This window comes from Panthera tigris, chromosome X (assembly GCF_018350195.1).
Source record: "Panthera tigris isolate Pti1 chromosome X, P.tigris_Pti1_mat1.1, whole genome shotgun sequence".
In the NCBI taxonomy this organism is placed as follows: Eukaryota; Metazoa; Chordata; class Mammalia; order Carnivora; family Felidae; genus Panthera; species Panthera tigris.
This window is the reverse complement of record NC_056677.1, coordinates 97,103,630-97,125,150: the sequence shown is the minus strand read 5'-3', so window position 1 is coordinate 97,125,150 and position 21,521 is coordinate 97,103,630. Positions and strand designations below refer to the sequence as shown.

Genomic DNA, 21,521 nt, shown 5'->3' with positions numbered 1-21,521 from the left:
CCCCTCACTGTGATCTGTAACAGGCTCTCCCTCCTATTATTAGTTCTGAATATGAAACTGACATATTCTAAACTTTCTTTCCCAGGGCCATTAACAAAGATATTTAAGCTGATGTTAACACTTGTGGCTGCTTCTGAGAAGCCTCCTTCTGAGGCTTAGAACATTCTTATTAATGGCACCGCTGGGGCTGCAGCACTGACTGGATCAAACTGGATGATTTTTTTTTTTTTTTTTTTTTTTTTTTTGCGCAACTGCTGCCAAAGCAACGTGAGAACAGTTCTAATAAGAAAGGAAATGAACCAAGATTTCAACTTTCTGTGTCATCGAGCCCTTATGAATCACTCTGTGGCATCTGTGTTTTCTCTTATGAAAGCTGCTGTATCATTGCTGATCGTTACCTTCTGCCTGACTGAGGGAGAATGCTCTCCAGAAGGTGAAGGGGAACATTAAACTTGATCATGAGCTTGCTCAGAGCTCTGATGTAGTCCTGAGTCATAGTGGCCCAGAGCCAGGAGCTGGGTCACTGGGAAGCACTGACTGGCCTTGCTCCCTTCAACATTCACGATGCCTTTGCACGGAGGCAAAGGAGCCACCTTTGCGGTCTGGAGAGAGTGAGACATTTCAGCCCCTCAGGGAACAGACTGGTGTTCTGTAGCCACAGATGCAAGAGGAAGAGGGGACGTTAGAGACCGCCTCATCCACCTCCCTCATTCCAGAGCTGGGAGACAAGTTGGGAAAGGGGCGGGTCTTACCCAAGGCCACACAGCTAGAGCGGTAAGGATCAGTCTGTTGGCAGCGGAATCAGAACATACACATTCTTACTACTGTGACAGAGTCAGGAATGAGTGTAAGTAAAGAATCAAGGAAGTCACGGAGGTGATGATGTAGGGGAGCCAGCTCAGAATGCAGGAAGGGCGACGGCGGGCAAATACTTGACTAAGTTATCTCCAGCCTCGTCCTAGAGAGACAGTATTGTCCGATTTATCAGGAAACCAAAGTTGAGCTGGTGAAACTCAACTATCTCCACTTTCCTGAAGAGCTTCCGATCTGCAGCTTGATCTCTCAAGTGGGCCTGTCCCCCCAGGAAACAGACTTGACCCAGTAGCACCTAATCAACTGCTTTCTAGTGTAACTCGGCAAAGGGCAAATTTAAAGATTGGGTCTGTTTGCTCAGGACCTGCTCACCCCTGATGAGGACAATGACAAGGGTCTACATCTGCGGGGCTAAGCAGGGAGGGACCCAGAGATGAGAAGGTGCTGCGGTCTGGCAGCTGGAATCCTGTAAGGTGACTGGTGCCGTCTCCTAGCTCCTGCAGCAATGGGGGTGACGGTTATGAAATAGAAGCCTTTAGTCTCAGCTCCCGGGATACCCTTCTCTTAAACTGGGCCTTTGTGTGAATCTTGTCACCCCAACACATTACCACGGTGTGAATCTGGACTCCCACTGAAGGTTCTTTGGTGGATGGTGTCTATGTTCCCAATCTCTCACCTGACTTATGTCTCAAAGCCTGTCTGGGATCCAAGTTCCTACTGCTTTCCTTTATCACTCCAATTCTGACTTCAGATCCTTGAGTCTTACCCCTGATGCCCACTGCCCGGTGAAACAGTACCAGATTGGATCTATCTCCCCCTCTGCACTCGATCTGCTGAATGGCAACCATGCACCCACCCAATCCCAGACCCTGGGCTCTCTCATCTGGTGGGGGCAGCCCATTACAGAGAGACATTTTTATATACCTGAGGATCAGCATCTTTCTCTGGCATTGGACCAAAGTGATTGAGTATCCGATTCTTCAGAGAGGTTTTGAGCGAATGAAACCATGATGACGCTTGCTCATAGACACAGTTATGTAATCCCATGAGCTCAGCCTGATCCTCTCCTTGAACCTGAAAGTATCAAAGTGGAAATGAAGCACTCTGTCCCTTCTCCATCACTCCCAAAGCTTCTGCTGACACCAGACTCCCTTTGGGCATCCGGCCTGCGTCCCTAGGAAGGTTCGCCCACCCAGCTTTCTCCTGTGTGGTGTGTGAAAGGCTCCTCAGCCAGAGGGTGGGCTGTGTGTGACTACTGCTGAGTGCGGAGGAAGAAGAACGTTTCCGCCGGGCGCATCAGCTGAAACAGCGAGACAGACTGAAAACCAGAGATGCGAACTGGCCTGAGTGGAGGCGTGCTGTTGAGCTCGCTTATGCTAGCTTATGCCTCTCTCCTTTTCACGTTTCATATCTGCTTTCCCAGTGTCCACTGGGAAGAGGGACACAGGTGTGTCTGTTTCTCACTGTGTAAGTCTATTTCCTAAGTCCAATACCTTCATTCGTCGCCCGAACATTTACTAACCTTATCCTATGTGGTGAATGTAAATATAAACGAACGTGGGATTATTTACTTCTTGTTCTTCCAATTAGTCCAGAAAACCGAGGATGAACTGGACACGTTATCTTTCTCCTTGATGGGATGACGCGTTATAGGGAAGAACCCTTAGCCGGGTCGCGCATTTAAAAATACAAACGTACGTGTGAATCTACAATCATCTCAAAATGAAACGTTTGAAAACATAAACGAATTGATACATAAAATACGTGGGTGTAGATATCACTCCCGGATCTATCCCTTGGTATCTCTGGCAGAAACCAAACCCCTGGGCTGAACGGGCCCCAGGGTTGTTGATCTGGCCTGGCGTTTCTTATGCAGGAATACAACTCAGCAACTAAACAGGGGGAAAGCCAGGGCACGGGGTGCTCCTGGTGCCATCCTACAATCGAACGGCGAGCCGGCGGCATTCGATGTCGCTGCAGCCATTTGGTGAGAAATCCCAAGGCCCCCCGACAGCGCTGAGCAATTCTTCTGCAAACACCTTTGCCCGCCAAGCTACAGGGATAGCCTGGCCCTGGGATTCTTGGCACGGGCCACCCTCACCTTTTGGTCTTCAATGTATTCAATGTCGGCTGTATTGTAACCATCTCGCTGGCCCTGATGGAGGACCCTGAAGCGCCTCTTGCCTACGCTGTCCACCACCGAGCGGCCATCAGCAAAGAATTGAACATTTCTGATCTCTAGGATGCAGCCATATTCCGCAAACCTGCTTATCGGGAATGCGTAAGAAAGTAAATTTTTGGTGAGTTGTTTCTGCGGCCTGGCTCCCCAGCCGTTTCTGTAACCCCGGGCTGTGCCTCCAGGGACTTCTGCCTATTTGCCTGTCCCGGGGGCTACAGCTGCAACTACACCACAGGCAGCGCCTGTGCCAAGAAAAATCTTCCTGTAATAATGTAACTGCTCCCATTCATTGAGCATATACTGCGTGTGGTGTGCTCAGTGCTTTACGTGCATTAACGCACCAATCTTCCCAACACGCCCGCTATCATTGTACCCACTTTACCAACCAGGAAACCGAGTCGCAGAAAGGTTAAGTGACTTGCCCAAAGGCAAACTTGCTTCAGGGTTGGAGCCGGAACATGAACCCACGCACGGTGACTCCAGGTCCCGCGGTCTTACAGTAAAACAAGTTTTATGGTATATACCACTCGTTTAACAAAAGATTAATCCTTGGGGTTCCTTTAAATAGGCAGCCTGTTACATGGTAAACCAGGGGCCAGAGAGACCCCGGTCTCTATGGGTGCTCACGGTCGTGAGCTGGCTAAATCTCAGGAGCTGTGCCTCCCTATCTCCTGGGGGCACCCCAAATAAGCCCAAATCCCTCTCTACCCAACCTCCCTTTACTCACGTAGCTCCTCACTTACCCTTTGACAGGATCTCCAAGGCACATGCCAAACTGTCTTGTACCTGTTTCGATGCATCTACGGATCATCAGACGGTAACAAGGCTCAAAAATGTGCAGGGGACAAGGGACCGTGGGGTAGGCCATAGTGCACACGAAAATAGGCACGTTCTTGTTCAAGCTGTCAGGAAGAGCAAATGACAGATTTCTCAAAGCCGTGAAGCAGAACACAAAAAGGTTGGTCAAATGTCACTTTGTGGTTCCCCCACAGTAAGGCCAGGGGACCTCAGGTTTTGATGGCTGATTAAAAAAAAAAAAATACTGAGATGCAACCAACACTATGGGCTAAGTCCCATTACTGGTGCAGAGGTTAGCCTAAGAGCTAAGAGATTGAAACTGACATTCTGTACATTCCAATTTGGCTTAAAAAACGTCCTCTAGTACCTTCACATTGTGGGTGATAGTTAAACCTCATAGTTCTTTCTTCCTCTCGTGCCCTCTACTCAGAACAATCTCTTCAGGTGTCCTGCTGGCAGTAAAAGCGGACCCAGCTCTCCAGGGGGATGGTGGGAAAATCTCTGCAAGGTCTCATCAGCATTGCAAATTTGCAAAGCCCCCAGAAGGTCTGCTCGGCAGGCAGGCCCCGGCCCGGCCCGGCCCGGCCGGGAGGAGGAGGGAGCAACAAGAGAGGCAAGTGTCCTCTAGCCCAGTGACGTTCCCATGCGTCAGAATCACTGGGGGCCCTTAAATCCAGACAACTGGGCTGCATCGGCCCAGAGACACTGGGATATAAGCTCTGGAGCCGGGACCCAGGGGTCTACCCTTCGAGTGTCCATGAAGAAGCAGGCACACAGCCTGATGGGAAACCACGCCAATGGGGCCAGCTCCTCCTGGATCACTGTTCTCCTCTTTGATAAATCCAATACTGGAACTTATCAGTGGATACAAGACCATCTGCCCAAATCCCCCAGAGGATTCAGTTTAGGATTTCTTTAAAGAGAAATCCCTCTTGGCATATTCCAGTGTTTATTAATAAAGCATTAAATGATATTTGAGACAAGGGCTCAGAGAGACTCGCGGTGAATTTAAGAATCAGAAGTAAAAATAAAGATGCCCTGACTAGATCTACTGTAAGTCAATGAGAACAAGAGGATTTAGTTTCTAGCTTCTCAGGAAAACACAGCGTTCGAAGCGAGAGGCCCACTCAAACGAACCAGTGGCAGTTTAGAAATGTGCTCTACAGGGCGGGCAGAAAACCAGAGCAGCTTTTGCGATCGGGAACCCGGCCCCCAGAATGCTGCGAGGACCCTACCGGGGGGATCCGGAGGTGGGAGGGCAGCGGTATGAGACGCAGAAGTGAGAGAACGCCTCCTGCTGTTTCTGCTAGGTGGTCTGTCCTTCCAGCCAGGCAGAGAGCTTGGAGCCCGACAGCCACAAATGTGCATGGCAGAGGACGCGTGTAACAAGCAGCAGCCTTACTCTTTCCACGTATTGAGTGCTTCCTGTGCACTGGCTCATGTGATCTTCCACATGAGGTAAGGACTTAACTATTCCCAAGCTACAGATGAGGAAACTGAGGCCCAGAGAGGTCAAGTGACCTGCCTAAGGTCCTGAAGGATACTCGCTTTGTGGCAAAACTGGGTCACGAGCCCAGGTCTGGCTGACACCAAGGTTCTTAACCTCCCAACACTTTCTGAGGTTTCTGCAAACAACCTTCCGTGCGCTGTGTAAGTTCCCCTGATCTAGCTGCTTCGGTTTGCTCCTACCAGTGACACCCAGTTACTAGCGCCAAGACGTGACCTGGTCAGTGGTTTGGCTTATGCGTCTTCAGGGGCGTGCTGGCAACTGCCGAACAACTGGCTGTCGGCGGGTGGAAAGCTCCGGCTCATAGCGATTGCCAATTCCTATATCGTGTAGATACGCCCACCGAGGCCAACATCAAGCTACCAGCACGATATCGCTAAGTGAGCAGTTAGGGAGAAACGTGCACATTCAGTTCTACGAGCTGCTATGAGTGAAACTGAAAAGAGATGCATATACGTACTTAGAAAGTTCTTCCATTTCTTCCTCATAAAGCCGCCTGCGTTCCTTGAATTCTTCTGGCAGGAATTTAGCTATTAGCTCTTCCATTATGACATTTTTGCTATATTTTCTGGATGCCAAGCACTATAGAGGCAACAGGGCACCGAGACATTATGCAGCCATCAGAAAACCACAAAGCACTTCTCATGTAATCAGCAGAACAGCTGAATCAACCACACATTGAGAGTAATTTGGACCCACACATTAGCAGCTGGTAACATCATCATGCACGTATTCTCTGGATGTTACATGCGATTACTTTTGTAATTAGAAAAAAATACTTTAACAAGGGGAAAAGACCCGCATTGAAGTTTCAAAAGTTTAGCTTTCCCAAAACACTCAAGTTGAGATTATGTTCTTGTCAAAAAAGGGGGGAAACCCTTCCTTTTCCTTTTATTGGTCACTGCATTTACAAGCTGGCAAAAATGGTCTCCATCTGGGATATGCAGGAAGTCTGTGGTCTAAAGGTTCAGGGAACGAGAAAGCCACTGTCCATCACTGATCTTTTCCTGACCTGTCCCACCCCCGCCCCGCCCCGCCCCACCTCAATGCTTGGCTTCTGGATAAAGCCACTGTCCATCACTGATCTTTTCCTGACCTGTCCCACTCCCGCCCCGCCCCGCCCCACCTCAATGCTTGGCTTCTGGATATTGCCAGTCTAAATATTTTTCCCCCTCTAACTTTAGCTGAAAACAAAACAAAACAGCTAAATACTGGGGATTGTGTCTATTTGTTTTTTAAATATACCATCTGGGTATCACTGAAATTATGTTATAAACCATGAATTCAGAACCGAACTCAGGCCCAAGTGTCACTATTAGTATCCTCCCAAACACCCCTAACTAACTTCATGCATATCCAGGGATCCGTAGGTAGAGGGAATTGAGCTGTGTGAACCAGACCATGGGAGTTAAAACATCTGCGAATTGTTTGCTACGGACACTACCCACACAGACCCAGCAGGGGGAGCTCCTGAGTATAAAATTGCTGGTTCGAGACTATTTTTCCTTTCCCAGTATGGGCTGTGTGTGTCTATTCCGCAGTGAACGCGATTAGAGTAAAATATTTATCTCTCTTGGAAATGGTGTAAGTGCGACCCTGTGTGAACACGCAGAGATAGACGAGAATATTTTCTGGGACCCCACAGCATCTGCTTCTAGGATGCCTTCTCAGCCACTGCCATAGCCTGGCTGCAGAAGATCCACTGCTTTGCCCCGTCCCAGTCTTTGGAGAAAAGCAATGACTCGGGAGGTAGCTAATCCATGGAGGAGGTGACTCCCCCACTGATGCTAAAACAAAAACCCAGGACAGGCACACAGTAAAATGTTAATGGTGGTCTTCTCCAGGTGCTGAGCATACGGGTAGGTTTTTCTTCTTTCTGCTTATTTGGATGTTGGAGTGTTACCACAACACAGATGTATATTTAAGTATAAGGACCGTGGGCCTCTCCCCCACAATCAGGCCAGGAAAATCCCACCCCTTGATCGAGGCAAGGGATGGCAGGGACCCTCCCCTCCAACCCAATACACACCCCAGGGTCGTCCTGGATGATCATTTTACTCCATTCTCTTAGTTTAAACGTTCAGGTGTTGGGAAAACTCAACATGTGACTTCACTGGACCTACATTCACCTAGAGGGTGTCCTGCATCGCTGAGCTCTCCTCAGGGATGACAAGGGCCAAGGAACATTAACACTGGCTGTAATGTGTGCCACACAAGTCCTTGGGGGAGGGAAAGCAAGGTGGGTTCCCGGGCATTCCTGTGCTATAGGAAATTCCATTGGGCCCACCTGAAAAACGATGGTGGCAGTCCGTGTGGTTCATCTGAAAGGACTTGGAAGCCCCAGAGCTTTCCAAGTAGCTAAATATCTGCTAATAAGTACAGCAGCTCCGGGGGGGTGGGGGTGGGGGCGGGGCAAGGACCTCGCTGAAGGTCTGCGAGGTTTTTCTGGGGAGCTGGGAGTGATCTCTGCAAACCACAGAACAAACATGGATGATAAGAAGATTTCAGAGCTCCTCTAGTCCAATCCCAGAGAGGACAGAGGATTCACCCAAGATGGCAGTGAACCAGGTGCCATGATGGATGGGCTTAGCACCAGGATCCATGTCTACCATCGATTTAATACTTTTGTTTCCAACACAAATTAATTTCACTGTTGACAGTTCATAAAAAGCTGGATGTCGCCTCATTTTCCTGAAGGGCTTTGCAAAGAGGGGAGGGGTAGCCGTAAGACGGGAAAGATAGACAGGTGGCGTGAGAGGGTATTTTTCCCTAGCACAGTGCACTGGCTTAGGAGCGAACAGGACACCATTTTAGTATCCGATTCCAAATAATCTAACCTAATCAAGAAAGAAATAATATTTTACCTGTGAAAGACCATCTTTGCACAGCGGACACTTTGCATTGTGATCTAGGCATCTTTCAAGGCATTTTAAACAAAACGTATGGCCACAAGGTGTTGTGACTGGCTCGTAGAATAATCTGAAATTTAGGAATCAAGATGGAAGAAAAATGATGCAATCAGACAAAAAAAATAAAAGAGCTACTCAACGTTAAGGTTCTACAGTGTTATTCGGAAAATTCCGTGTGTATAAGGGTGGGGGAGGGTCCTTTCTTTTTTACCAGAATTCCCTGCAGTTGCTGTGCTTCAGAAAAGCATTTGCTTTTTATTTCTGAGCTGGATTTGAAAATAATGCATTTATCAACATTTCTGATATAGCTAGATCATTCTGTAACATTAGTTCTAGTCAGCCTCTTCCGACTGGCATCCAGATTGTTTTTCCCTGTCGGGTCTCAGAAAAAGCGAGATTAATGCCCAGAGGGTCTAAGTAGATTACATTCTAAAATATTTAGCCAACCTGCTCGCCTGAAGATATGTAAACACAGAGACAGATAAGCACACACACAGACACACACACCCCGTCTCACACATTTATTCATTTAAGTACCTTATATCATATACACAACGGAAAAAAGACTTGGCTTATTTGCTAACCTTCATTCCATTTTTACCTAAGCAATGTTTACTGCCTGAAGGATCCCGAAATTGTGCCTGCAACAAACACGTAGCTGCCTTTTGTATGAACGGACCATTTTCTTGGGAGCGGTAGAGTAATTCTGTTAGTGTGCTTACTGATGAACACATACATATAAACATATGTAGGTATGCACACATGCACTTCAATTAGATCCTATTTTAATCCCTTTACAGGAGCCGGATAATTTCAAAGCAACGTGGGGAACCTTTTTAAAAGCTGTTCTACCCATTCAGAGATTCACAGATTTGCTTTGCTTTTGGAAAAAGAAAGGCTCACCTGCAGCAGGACCACCGGGTGGGGGCAGCTGACGACGGTGGTTCAGAAGCGGGGCTGGCGCTCACCGAGAGGACAGACAAAAGGGAAAGACAGACGCCTGACCAGCCTGTTTTGACCTCACGAGTGTTCAGTTGCGAGGAAGAGGCCGCCAGCTGCACAGCCCCCTCGTGTGGCCGGGAGGTGTACCAACAGCCTGGCCCACACGGCCAGGCTGAGCAGAATCAAAATGTCAGAGCTGAAAAGTACTGGAGAGAAAAACCGAACCCACCGACCAGAATGAAACTGAGCTCCAGAGGGGACAAAGCGGCTCATCTGTTGGCACATGAAGGTCTATCCAACTTCCACTAGCAGTCGTGTGCTCTTTCTCTTAAAACCGCGACTCTCGACCCTATCGGTGTGTGAGAATCACCTGGGGTGCTTTTTCTTTAAACAGCTTTACTGATGTCTAATTGACGTGCCATAAACGGCACGTACTTACGGTGTACAACCTGATAAGTTTTAACATACGTACACACCTACGAAACTATCTCCGCAACCAAGGTCACGAACACACCCATCGCCCCCAGACATCTCCTCGTGTGCCTTTGTAAACCCTACCTCCTGCTCCTCCCCGTGTGCCCCACCATCACCTGCAGAACTTTGAAAAACTTACAGGTGCCAGGACCACGCCTGCAGAGGTTCGGGTCAGTCGGTCCAGGGCAAAGGCCAGGCATCAGGATTTTTTTTTTTTTTTCTTTTAAAGCTCCTTGGTGGTTTGAATGTGCAGCCAGGATTGCGAATGACTGTATTTCACAATCCTACTAATCTCCGCATGGGCAAATCCTCCGTACAGGTCTCCAAACCTAATTACCAAATCTACCAAGGAAAAGACTAGCAGCGGCTGGCACATTCCCCTCTTTCTTGATTTAAAAAAAAAAAAAATTCCAGTGGAATTTGAGGGGAAAGCATCTTGTGGGAGAGGAAAGAACAGTTTCTTAAGAGAAATCAATTTCGATTTAGCAAGCTCTCCACCAAACAGATTCTCGCTTGTCCGCTCAGCAAAAGTGCTCCGGGTGCCTACTGCGTGCTGACGCGGAGCTAGGCGCTGGCACGTGACAGGGACAGGGTGCACCGGACTTGTAGGAGGCGAGAGGACAGACGTCGAACAGGACGTCGGAAAGGTGAGGTTTCGCAAGTACACGCCTGTACGAATAAAACTTGCTAAAATGTTGAAATTAAGCCAATGAAGGTTTGGAGTAGGAGGGAGGCTTTTCATATATTCACTTTTCCTCCTTTTTGAATGTTTCAATCCTGTTTTAAGAAGCAGTTAATTTGCGCCGCCAGTTATTAAGTCGGCCAAAAACTAAAATTAATTTTCAAAAGCACTCTTTATGATGGAGGTCCTAACCAGCGTACTAAGGCGAGAAGAAAAATAGAGAAGTACGAGGACTAGGATGGAAAAAACCAAATCTGTCCCTATTCACGCACGGTGCGACGGTGGACTGGGAAAGTCTAAAGGGATCTGCAGGATGAGTCTTAGAATCCGTAAGAACTGCTAGTATGAGCAAGGATGTCAGTTACGTATACACACGCCCACAACTGTGTTCCATACACCAGCGAAGCGACATGAGAAAATACATTTTTAAACACGGTAACATTGACAACTGCTTTCAACAATCAAGCACCCGGGAATAAACCCAACAAAAGTTGTACGAGCCCTCTGTAGGGGAAAAACTATAAACGCCTCACTGAAAGGAAGCAGAGAAGACCTAGTCGAGTCCCGATGAAAATCCCGGCGGCTTATTTCACGCGTTTGTTTTTGCGGGACTTGACAAGTTGATTTCTAAACTGTGTGAGGCAAGGCAAAGGGTCAAGAGGATCCAGGACACCTCTACGAGCAGCAGTGTGGGAGGCCTTGCTCTACCAGACGTGAGACCTTATTATAAAGCAGCAGTGATGGAAACGGTGTAGGGCTAGCACGAGGACACATAGATCCGTAGATAGAATAGAAAGCCCAGGAAAAGACCCAGATCCAGATTCTTCATTTATGACAACTGTGGCACTTCAAAGCAGAGCGCGGGATTTTCAGTAGATAAATAGCATCCTCAATAAATGCTATTTGGGGTAGTGGGCTATCCATATGGGGAAATGGAAGTTGGACTGTCTGTCACACCGCGCGCAAAAAATCACTTCCATGTGGGCTGGAAAGAGGAACGTGAGACAGTAAAGCTTTTAGAAGATACAACAGAATACGTTTACGACCTCCGGGTAAAAGAAAAAAAGATTTTTAGGCAAGGTAGGCACCAAAAAAAAAAAAAAAAAAAAAAAAAGCAAACAAAACCCACTAACTATAAATGAAAGGATTGATCATTTTCATTAAAACCGAGAACTTGTAAGTTCATCCGAAGATGCCACTGAGAGAGCAGAGAGGCAAGCCGCAAGTGGCAGAAGGTATTTCCAGCACACGTGACTAACAGAGGCCTGGTATCTAGAACATACGTAGAGCTCCTATAAGTCCGTAAGAAAAAGAGAGAGAACCCACTCAAAAATGGGCAAAGATTTAAATGCACGAGCATACATAAAAACTGCTCATGGCAATGCTACCCGCAGTAACCCCAAACTAGAGACAGCCCAAATATCCCTCTACCATAGAACTGGTAAAGAAACTGTGCGGTAGGTTCATACAATGGGATGCTATACACTAATGAAAACAAACAAACTTCACCGATGCGCAGCGACATGAATAAATAAACCTTAATACTCTGGTAAAGAAGCCAGAACAAAAAGAAACAGGACAATTCGATTTATGTAAAGTTTTTTAGAAATAGGTAAAGCTAAATTACCCCACTTAGAGACGCATACATGGGTGGTAAAACTATTTTTAAACAGAGGAGACAAGGGGGAACCCAGGTGGCTCAGTCGGTTAAGCGTCCAACTCTTGATTTCAGCTCAGGTCACGACGTCACGGTTGGTGAGTTTGAGCCCCATGCCGGGCTCTGCGCTGGCAGTGCGGAGCCTACTTGGGATTCTCTCTCTCTCTCTCTCTCTCTCTCTCAAAATAAATAAATCAACTTAAAAAGATAAAAAGAAGAGACAAAAGTCAAGGTAGCGGTTTCGGTGGGCAGGGGGCAAGGAGTCGTGATTTGGAAGCGGCACACGGAAGGCTTCTGGGGTCCTGGCCGTGTTTTAGTTCTTGAACTGAGAAAGGCTGACTGAGTATCCTCTTTACAATATTTTGTTAAGAGAATACGTTTTTAATTTTTATGTACTTGTCCAAAGTGTTTATTTCACATTTTGCCATGTCTCTCAAAAGTGTGATTGGCAATAGGGCGCCTGGGTGGCTCGGTCGGTTGAGCGTCTGACTTCGGCTCAGGTCACGATCTCACGGTCCGTGAGTTCGAGCCCCTCATCGGGCTCTGTGCTGACAGCTCAGAGCCTGGAGCCTGTTTCAGATTCTGTGTCTCCCTCTCTCTCTGACCTTCCCCCGTTCATGCTCTGTCTCTCTCTGTCTCAAAAATAAATAAACGTTAAAAAAAAATTGGCAGGCTGATTTGGAAACCACTGCTGTGATCTACTAGAATGGCCAAACAAGAAAGTCTCACAACCCGCAGTAATCTGAATCCTATGAATCCGAATACTTGTTGTACATTAGTCGATGACGTTAATGGTGGCAACGACTGAGGAGTCTGTACCTGCAAAACTGTTTTTCCCAAGAATTTCAAAATTGGGCCTTTTGTCAAACAACGATATCGCTGGCTAGTTAACTGCAGTAAATCCTGACACTTCATGAGCAGATGGGTGAAACAGACACCGAAGGAAACGGCAACTCTTAGCAAGAACTGCGAGCAAAACGCCCTGATCGAGGGGTCACAGACAAGAATGCTGCCACAGATGTGGTATAATGATTGCCTTGAAATAACTCAAAGTTCAGATGCTTCGAATGTATCACCTTTCAGGACGCAATTCGCTTCTAGCTTCGGAGCTGCTCCGCTCCTCTAGAAAGGCCGGTGGAGTAAAGTGGCAAGGAACAGGTGGAGTAGATTTCACTTGCTATTCTGGGTGCCTGTCAAACTGTTTCTCATATAAATTAACTTTGTACATTGATAGGCGGTAACGAGGATTCGTTCCGCTCTACTATTGAGGAAATTAAGACTCAGGTTAGATGACTTGCCCAAGGTCACACAGCTAGGAAGCGGCAGGGCTTGGGAGGTACAGTCACATCTGATTCCCTCTGCACTCCGTGACACGGCTGTGAGCATGTGCACATCTGGAACAGACATCATCTATCCGTGTGTACCTGCACGTACTCACAATATAGTTTTCTCTGTCCCTCTCTGTCTCTCTCCCTCCCCTCTCTCCCCACTCCAGAGAGAGAGAGAACTCCATAGAGAGAGAGCTCGAAATAGGAATATACTCGAATTCCTCTCCCTTTGATTTGCCGCTTTAGGTAATGATTTCAGAAAACACGTCAGGGAGGCATTTGTAAATCAGAGTAGAGCCGGATTTTCTCACAAGAAAGCATTTTACATTGTCACAGCGGTGGAGTAAACAATAGTAATAATAAATGCTTTCAGTTAGATGTCAGCCCGGATAAAATGCTTGGCTTGTCTGGAAATAGCTATCTTTGCCCACCAGTTACATCCTTGTATTGTGTTCTTTTGGTGCTATCAAATGAGAGTGAAGAAGGAATAAGAAGGAGGGGGTGGAGAGAGGGAAAGAGAGAGAGAGAGAGAGAGGGAGGGAGGGAGGGCAGGAAGGAGAGAGACGGTGAGGGGGTGGGGAACCGGCTGCTTAACGCCCAGCTATTCGAGTGGCTAAAACGAGGTTAAATACAAAGTTTTCATTGCGATTGACAAAGAGGTCACTGGGCCATTAGGTAACTGGTTCAAAAATCACACATGCTTGCTCCACATCTCGAAATAGCCTTGTCACCCCAAAGGCGCTGTTCCACACCAGCCCCAGAGGTGCCCCCCCCCCCACCCCAGCGGCGAGAGGCTCCCACCTCCGTAGATCTCAAGGGAGGGGTTTCGGTCACTAAAGACTGAGGAGCAGAGTTCTGAGGCGTTGGAATTAGGAAGCAGCCTCCCTCGACGGAGCTCTCCCAATCCAGCCAGCGGGACTCGGAGATTATCAAGTGTCTCATTAACGCACGCTCCAGTTACCGTTCCATTCGTCTTTTCCGCCCCTTTCCCTGCGAGACACGGAAGCCGCTCCCGAGTGTCTCTCCAGAGCCAGGCCGGCTTCACGCTCCAACTTGTCTTCTACCGATGCGGTGCCGCGGGACTGGATTTCGTTCTAGAAACTTGCGCAGGAGGTGCAAATGTCTAGTTTCGTGAGCCAGCAGATGGTCTGAAGATATCTCAACCCTTAGCCGCCCTCTCCCCCTGCCAAAGACAAGTGAGGGTCGTGCTAGAACCCGGTACGGATCCCAATGACAATAAAAAGGGAAAAAAACACTAGGGGGTTGGAAGCAGGAAGTCTGTCAGGGCTGTGTTCAGACCAAGCCATGTCTGTGAAACAGCCTTGTCAACATCTGATTTCCGCCATGCAGACAAACCCTGCGGGAGGGGGAACTACGTGCTTCTGACCAAGGGCTAGGGCCTTCAGAGCCTCGAGGTCACAAACGCTCTCCGGACTTGGCAGGTTTCTCGGCACCCTAAAGCGGCTGGAGTCCCCCTATAACTTCCTAGGCCTATCCGACAGTTGCCCCCAGACAAAGATGGGCTTTTGTTCTGAAGCCTCACTCAGAGCAGAGGGGCAGGATAAGGGAAGTGATGGCTTTTAAACTCAGGGCGAGCAAACCAGAAGGGGGGCGTCTCATCCTCCTGGTGTTTATTTCTCGGAGCAAATTTCTAACCCTTCTCCGAAGCTCCCTGTTGAGATCGGGGACAAACAAGACGGAAGGGAGAGAGCGGAGGAACCAGAACAAAAGAACTCCAACCTCGGGGTTGTGAGTCCTCAGCGAAAACACAAACAGGACGAGTCTGTGTGTTTGGTTTTGCTGGCTTCGCTGGATGTCGGGAGGAGCGTGAAGAGGAGGGTGAGTCCGGCGAGGACTCGGGCTCTCTGAGCAAGCTGAACCAAGTCTGTCGAAGTCTGACACCCGGAAGACCGCGGCTCACATCGCAGGCTTAGAGCCTCGATGGCAAAGGCCCATTTCTCTGCTTGGCCAGGACCCGCCTACTGCTTTGTTGTGATGGGGAGAGGGAGATGGCAAAAGGGAACCGGTTACATAGCCCACCTCACTCTCGCCCCCTCCACCCAAACCTCCCGTATTATATCCAGAAGGCTCTCCTTGGGTGCTGCTGCGTTCCATCTGCCGAACTGGTCATTTTCAGGTCTGCCTGATCCCAGGAGCAAGTCTGACAACTCAATTTTTTTGACATGTTTATTTATTTTATTTTTTTTTATTTATTTATTTTTTAATTTATTGTTGGGACAGAGAGAGACAGAGCATGAACGGGGGAGGGGCAGAGAGAGAGGGAGACACAGAATCGGAAACAGGCTCCAGGCTCCGAGCCATCAGCCCAGAGCCTGACGCGGGGCTCGAACTCACGGACCGCGAGATCGTGACCTGGCTGAAGTCGGACGCTTAACCGACTGCGCCACCCAGGCGCCCCTGTTTATTTATTTTTGAGAGAGAGAGAGACGCAGAGAGTGAGTGGGGGGGGGCAGAGAGAGAGGAAGAGAGAGAGAGTCTGAAGCAGGCTCCGGGCTCCGAGCTGTCAGCACAGAGCCCGACGCGGGGCTCGAACTCACGAACGGTGAGATCAGACCTGAGCCGGAGTTGGACGCTTAACCGGCTGAGCCGCCCAGGCGCCCCGCAATTTTTTTTTTTAAGAGAGAAAAAGTACATGTCCAGGCAATGGCGGCCTTACTCGTTTGTATGCAAACAAGAAAAGTCCTTCCGAATACAAATGCACGTGATTGATATGGAAGGCATCGTGCTCGCAAAGGGCAAGAAAACATCTCAGGATCCTTGGTTGGCTGGATCCCAGTGTGTGGTAGACCACGAGATTTTTCTTGACATCTCTTGGGTCAACCATCTTAACAACTTTTGTGCAAATGTCTCAGTCTTCTTTTAATGCTATGTTGAAAAAAAAAAAACAACCCACATTTGAGAATCTACTGAATTCTGTGGACCTTGCTCTGGAAACACACACCCACCCACCCACCCACACACACACACATACCCACACACACACACACACACACACACACACACACATTTTTACATACAACTTGAGGCAATTCATAGATCTATTAGAATCCACACATAGAACTTCCTCAGGGGTCCGGGGGCCTAAAGTTGAAGAATTTCTGGCCTAGGGAAGAAGTTCCCATTTATGGAGTATTTACTCTATGTCAAGCACTATTCTAATAAGAGAACTGAGAGTCTCTCAATCATGACAATCTCACAGGGTAGGTAATACTCTTCCCTATTTACTGACGAGAAAACAGTGGCAGAGAAGATCACTTGCTCCAGGCCGAACAGCCAGTAAACGCCAGAGCCAGGGCTCAGGCCCACCCTGTCTGGCTTTGGAGCTCATCCTCTTAGCCACAAAGTCACAGCTGTGAAATGAAACAGATGGACGTAATTTTTTGCACGCAGACCATGCTTCTACCGGCTTCCTTTTTTTTTTTTGAGGGGAGGGGTGGGCAGGTGTGTGCATAACCTGCCCCCCCACTGGGTAGAGAAGAGATGCCAGGCCGAGTAGTACGTGCCTAGTACTAACACTGTTCGAAACAAAAACCAGTTGGGCCCTCTACTTGACTGCCAAAGAACAGGCCCATGGCATCGACATTAGCCCCTGAGCTTCGAGATCTTGATCGAGCAGTTGCGATTCGTTCCACGGTCAGGAACTCAACTACCTACGAGGTGCCAGGAAAGTAATGCAAATATGAGACACAGGCTGGTACTGTCAGGCGGCGGGGGGAGAGGGGAGCCATGGCCCAAGTGGAGAGCGTGTGTCCTGCCTCGGAGCATTCACATTTAACAACAACCAAAAAACTCCCGTGAAGGCCACACTAATGACATTCAGCCTGTGGCCATCAGTTTGCGACTCTGAGTGGACCGTTTCCTCCCCACTGTCTAGGTATTTCCCAGTCAGGAGTGCAGGGAATGTAATCTGTAAGCAAGGGACACAAGCCGGCCCGCGTGACAACCAACAGGGAGATTTTCATTTTGTTAGAACCATGCTTTTCTGTGCTAACCAACCAAACGGTAGGTCACTGGCTGAAAGGTCCAGAATCCCCCCAGAAAAAGCAGCTTCAGGCAGTAAGCGATAGTACCCTTCACATACCTCATACACAGGGAGCATTCAAGGTCAGATGCATCAAAGGACGGGAGTGGAGCACTGACCGCAGCTCTGGCCCCCTGGTCGGCGGGAGGATCTGTGATTCAGAAAGCAGCATGTCAGAGGCAGACCAAGCTGACTTGCACAGTCAGCACTTCTGAGGCAGAACCACCCCACTAGATTTTCAGCTTTCCACCCTCAGCGCCTCCCAGAGGGTTGATTCGGTGGCCACCCGAGCCACTGGGAGTGGGGTCCCCTGAGGGAGGCCCTGGTAGGTTTCCAGCAGGCCCACGGGAAGAGAGATGCGAACCAGGGAACGTCCGGGAGCCCTGGGGACTTCACTCCAATGCAACAGGCACCTCACCCTACAGAGGCAGCGGTTCCCTGGGCCGAGCGAGGCCTTCAAAGCCGACACCGAACCTCGGCACCGCCAGCCTCTCTCGGAAAGACGCCGGGCTGTGGCTGCTGCTTCTCAACTGCCTACCTGCGGGCGGCCAGCTGGGAAGGATGAGCGTGAAGCCTGATCACGCCTCCCTGCCCCTACATTCCTGGAACGGAGAGGAGGGTAGGGACAGGTTGGCCTGGAAGGCGACACCATCAAGGGTACGAGGTGTCACTACTCGATACGGGGCTTGACCTCAGGCCTCGGCTTTCCGTTATTAGCGAGCCCCGGCAGTATGCTAGCAAACCGTGCGCTCTCACAGAAGCTTCACCGTGACCTGAGGCGGCACAGCTAAGTGCCAGAGCCGGGCCGCACACCCAGAGCCCAGGGAGCCCGCGGAGCCCCTGGATGGAGGCTAAGGAACCCGCATATGCCGGTGAGCCCAGGCACCTCCTTCAAGCCCCTTGGTCCCTGGGTAGAGTCAGTACCTGGCTTTCTGGCTTTAGTAGGCACCTCTGGGTCTTGGGGTCCAAATTGACAACGTTTCCTTTTCTTTTCTTGGCATTTGCCAGCCTTGGCAGAGGCAGCATCCCCCTTCTCCTCCTGGTCTCCTGCCTGGCCTTTCCCGTTGCCTTCTTGCCCCTCCCCCTCTACTTTAACTGGGTTCTCCAGGCTGCTGCGGTCTCCCGCGGCCGCTGCTTCCTCCTGACTAGAGCAGTGTGGGAGCTCCCGGCTTTCCTGGACGAAGAAAGAGCCAAATGTCAGCACCAACTCGGGCCCAGGATCATCCTCTGACATCGCTACCCACCGGGGGCAGAGAGAAAACTGCACAGCCCTGATCATTTAGTGGACACCCAGCTTAAGGAGCAAAGGCATGCCTGGCCTGGGTGAAGTTGACGACCTTCCCTGGGCGAGGACAGAAGGGTATGTAGGGGACAGACTCCTTGGGCTGCGATAAAGGGGACAGATGCAGAGTGTGGCACCACCGGGCCCTCTCCTGGCCAAATCTTTCCCGTTACCACCTGAGGGAAACAAAGACAGGCGGTGAGGGCAGGTCCTGTCACTCGATCCTTCCTGTCGCTCTCGCTGCCCTTCCAGGCCATCTGCGAGCCCCACACCCAGCTCCAAAAGGACTTTCGCTAAGGCTCTGGCATAGGCCTGCAGGGTTACCACAGGTACCAGAGCCCCGTGTTATACGGGTCAAAAGAATCAGGGACAAACCACTCTTTCGACTGGTTTTTGGGCGAAAAGTGAAAAAGAGACAACTCATTTGGCAAAACGACCAATGATGTCTCTAGCCTTTTAAAGAATTTCCGTCCAGGAGGGCGTATTTGAAAATGGATCTAGAAATAAATCCAAACACCAGGGGGTGTTTGTGCAGATTCACCCGGAGAACCCTGAACCCTACTCTAAATCCACAGTCCGGGAGTCCAAATGCTCATGTGGGTTTTTTCCCCCTCCAACCCCCGAGCCACCCCCCACCCCCCGAAATCGGTAGATAGATGGGGAAATGGGGGGCGTCTGGTCGGGAGAGGTCAGTGAGCTTGATATGGGTTTTCTCAGTCTCTAACCTGGGGGGGTTCAGGGGTTCGAGCCCCAGGCATCCACATGGGAAGACACTGCTTTGCCAAGCAAAGCGTGTGTGGAAGCCGGATCCCCGCTCCCAGCTGGCTCACCCTGGAAAAGCCAGGGGTGTGATTTTCCTTCCTTTCTGTTCCAGCTGCAATGGGAAGCCACTCCAGACACTCCAGCTCCCGATTAGTGTTCTCAATCATGTAACAGTGATCTCAAACATTACTGAAATGCACTCGGGGTTCTCTGCTTCCAGGAGGTACTCAGTCCTGCTCCCCCTCTTTCTTCTTAAAGTCAGGCCCACCTGCATTTCGTTCCTTCTCCAGGGTGGGGACAGAAGCAGGGAAAATGGAAGGCCCCTGCCTGCCATGGAGATCACAGGGCTTCCGTACAGGGGAAGAACACACCGCCTGGATGGAGGGGAGACTGTTGCCTCAAGGTGCCTCGGTGCTCAGTGCTAAACTTTGCCTTCAAGTCTGGACCCCTGAGCCCCGGCTTCCGCCCACTTGCCCTCTGCTGGGAAAGCGAGGGCCTGGAGCCCATCTCTCTCTCGTTCTGTTCCCTCGTTTTCAAGGACAGGCGCAAATACCCATCTTTCTCCCAGGGACTTAACGCTTCCCAGATTGCTTCCCTCTTCCTGGCTACAAATACATACTGGAAGTCTACACATGTGTAAGACATTGCGAGGGAATATAAAACTACCTCCGCTTGGGGATCAAACGGAGTTGTCTTTGCACAAGGAACTCAGCTGGTGCTCAAAGACCAGCAGCTTGAACAAACAACAAAAAAAAGCAGGAAAGGAGGGGTTGTCAGGCCTCTTTCCAGGCTCCCCCCCCAAGCTGATAAAGCCACCCGGATTGAATGAATGGTTCCAGGGGAAGCAGGCCGATTCCTTTCTACTTCGGTCAAATCTCTCCCTCAGCTGGATCTGACCAAAAACTGAAAAATGACTGTAATAAGATTAAAAAACAAAAAACAAAAAACAAACCCACAAAAAACAACCCGGGGACCGTGCCTGAAATTCAGTTTTATCTGCAAGAAATATAGCCTCCTAGCAAAGAACACGGCCACCAGCGACTCCTTTTCTTCTTTCTCGGGAACCGAAGGAGAGGCAGGGCTCACTCCCACGTCTGCCCACACAACAGCCAAACGAAGCATCACGAGCGAGCTGGGCGAGTTGAGTTTTACCTGTGGCAACTTTGGTAGATTATGACTGGTGCCTTCAGTAGCCATTGACTCTACGTGTTCCTTTAATCTAGGGTGAGGTGCCAACAACTTCAGGATATCGGGAAAATGTTCCTGAGACTCCCCCGGGACTGATGGTGAAAAGAAACTAAGGAGAAGCTGTGACATAAAACAGAAGACTTCACTACTTGAGTTTTCTACAGGTGCTCGGGTGAGAGGGGGAGGGGTGGGAGGGGCAGGGGGCACAGCTTGTGGGGTGACACTCCAGGGAAGCAGCGTGGGACCGGAGACCCCAACACGCCCGGGCAAGGGGCCTCCCTTCGGCGTGCATCAGAACCAGGGAGCGTAAGAACTCTCCAGGCTCCGAGTTCCCACGCCTGGCTGCCCCAGGTCTCAAGTGCAGCCCAGGCATCTGGACTTCAAAAAGGCACCACGGCTGCCTTTGTCACCCCGGCCAGTTAAGAACCGTCACTCCCATGCTAGTGTTCCATAGAAATATCTACGGTGGGAATTCAAAACCTATCTAGGAGGAAAGAGACAGAGAGGTGAAGGCAGGCGAGAAACATCACTGGGCCTGCAGTCAGCTCCGTAGCACCACCATGGGCAGAAGTCTACAAACGTCCTCCAGGCTCCTGGATAGGTCTTTCCCCTGCCGGCCCGTTGCGCTCCCTCCTCCCCGGACCGTCCTCCTTGGATTTGCAATCCCTTCCACAGCAAAGTGGTGGGAATAGCAGAACCCAGCCTCTCCTCTCCCATTCCGGCCTCCGCTGTGGGGAGACTGTCAGGTAACTTCAAACACTGGAGGCAGGCAGGCTCCAGCCCGCGGCTGGTTTCCCTTGCAGATGGATACGGTGCGGGGCGGGGGGACGGGGCAGGTCCAAGACCCAGAACCCCCAGAAGGGACTGGGAGGCAAGGATGTGTGTTCTCGTGCGGACTGCCCGCATTCTTGCTTCAATCCTTCCCTGCGCCAGCACGGGTTACAGGCGGACACGTGTC

The 21,521-nt window shown here is 49.9% G+C and overlaps 1 protein-coding gene across 8 annotated transcripts in view; it reads right to left on the bottom strand.

The window, feature by feature from the left end:
• Positions 1-21,521, bottom strand: part of LONRF3 (LON peptidase N-terminal domain and ring finger 3) — a 51,708-nt gene that overhangs the window by 18,058 nt on the left and 12,129 nt on the right. For 3 of the 8 annotated variants that reach the window (XM_042975244.1, XM_042975243.1, XM_042975245.1), the window contains exons 4-11: positions 20,528-20,683; positions 18,256-18,505; positions 17,392-17,482; positions 8,162-8,276; positions 5,758-5,879; positions 3,736-3,894; positions 2,915-3,077; positions 1,738-1,887 (exon numbers count right to left, since the gene is read on the bottom strand). In XM_042975244.1, the coding sequence (XP_042831178.1) occupies positions 1,738-1,887; positions 2,915-3,077; positions 3,736-3,894; positions 5,758-5,879; positions 8,162-8,276; positions 17,392-17,482; positions 18,256-18,505; positions 20,528-20,683 (1,206 nt within the window). Of the gene's footprint in view, positions 1-1,737; positions 3,078-3,735; positions 3,895-5,757; positions 5,880-8,161; positions 8,277-17,391; positions 17,483-18,255; positions 18,506-20,527; positions 20,684-21,521 lie in introns of those variants that run through there. The other 5 variants (XM_042975249.1, XM_042975247.1, XM_042975248.1 and 2 more) reach the window with 4 other exon arrangements.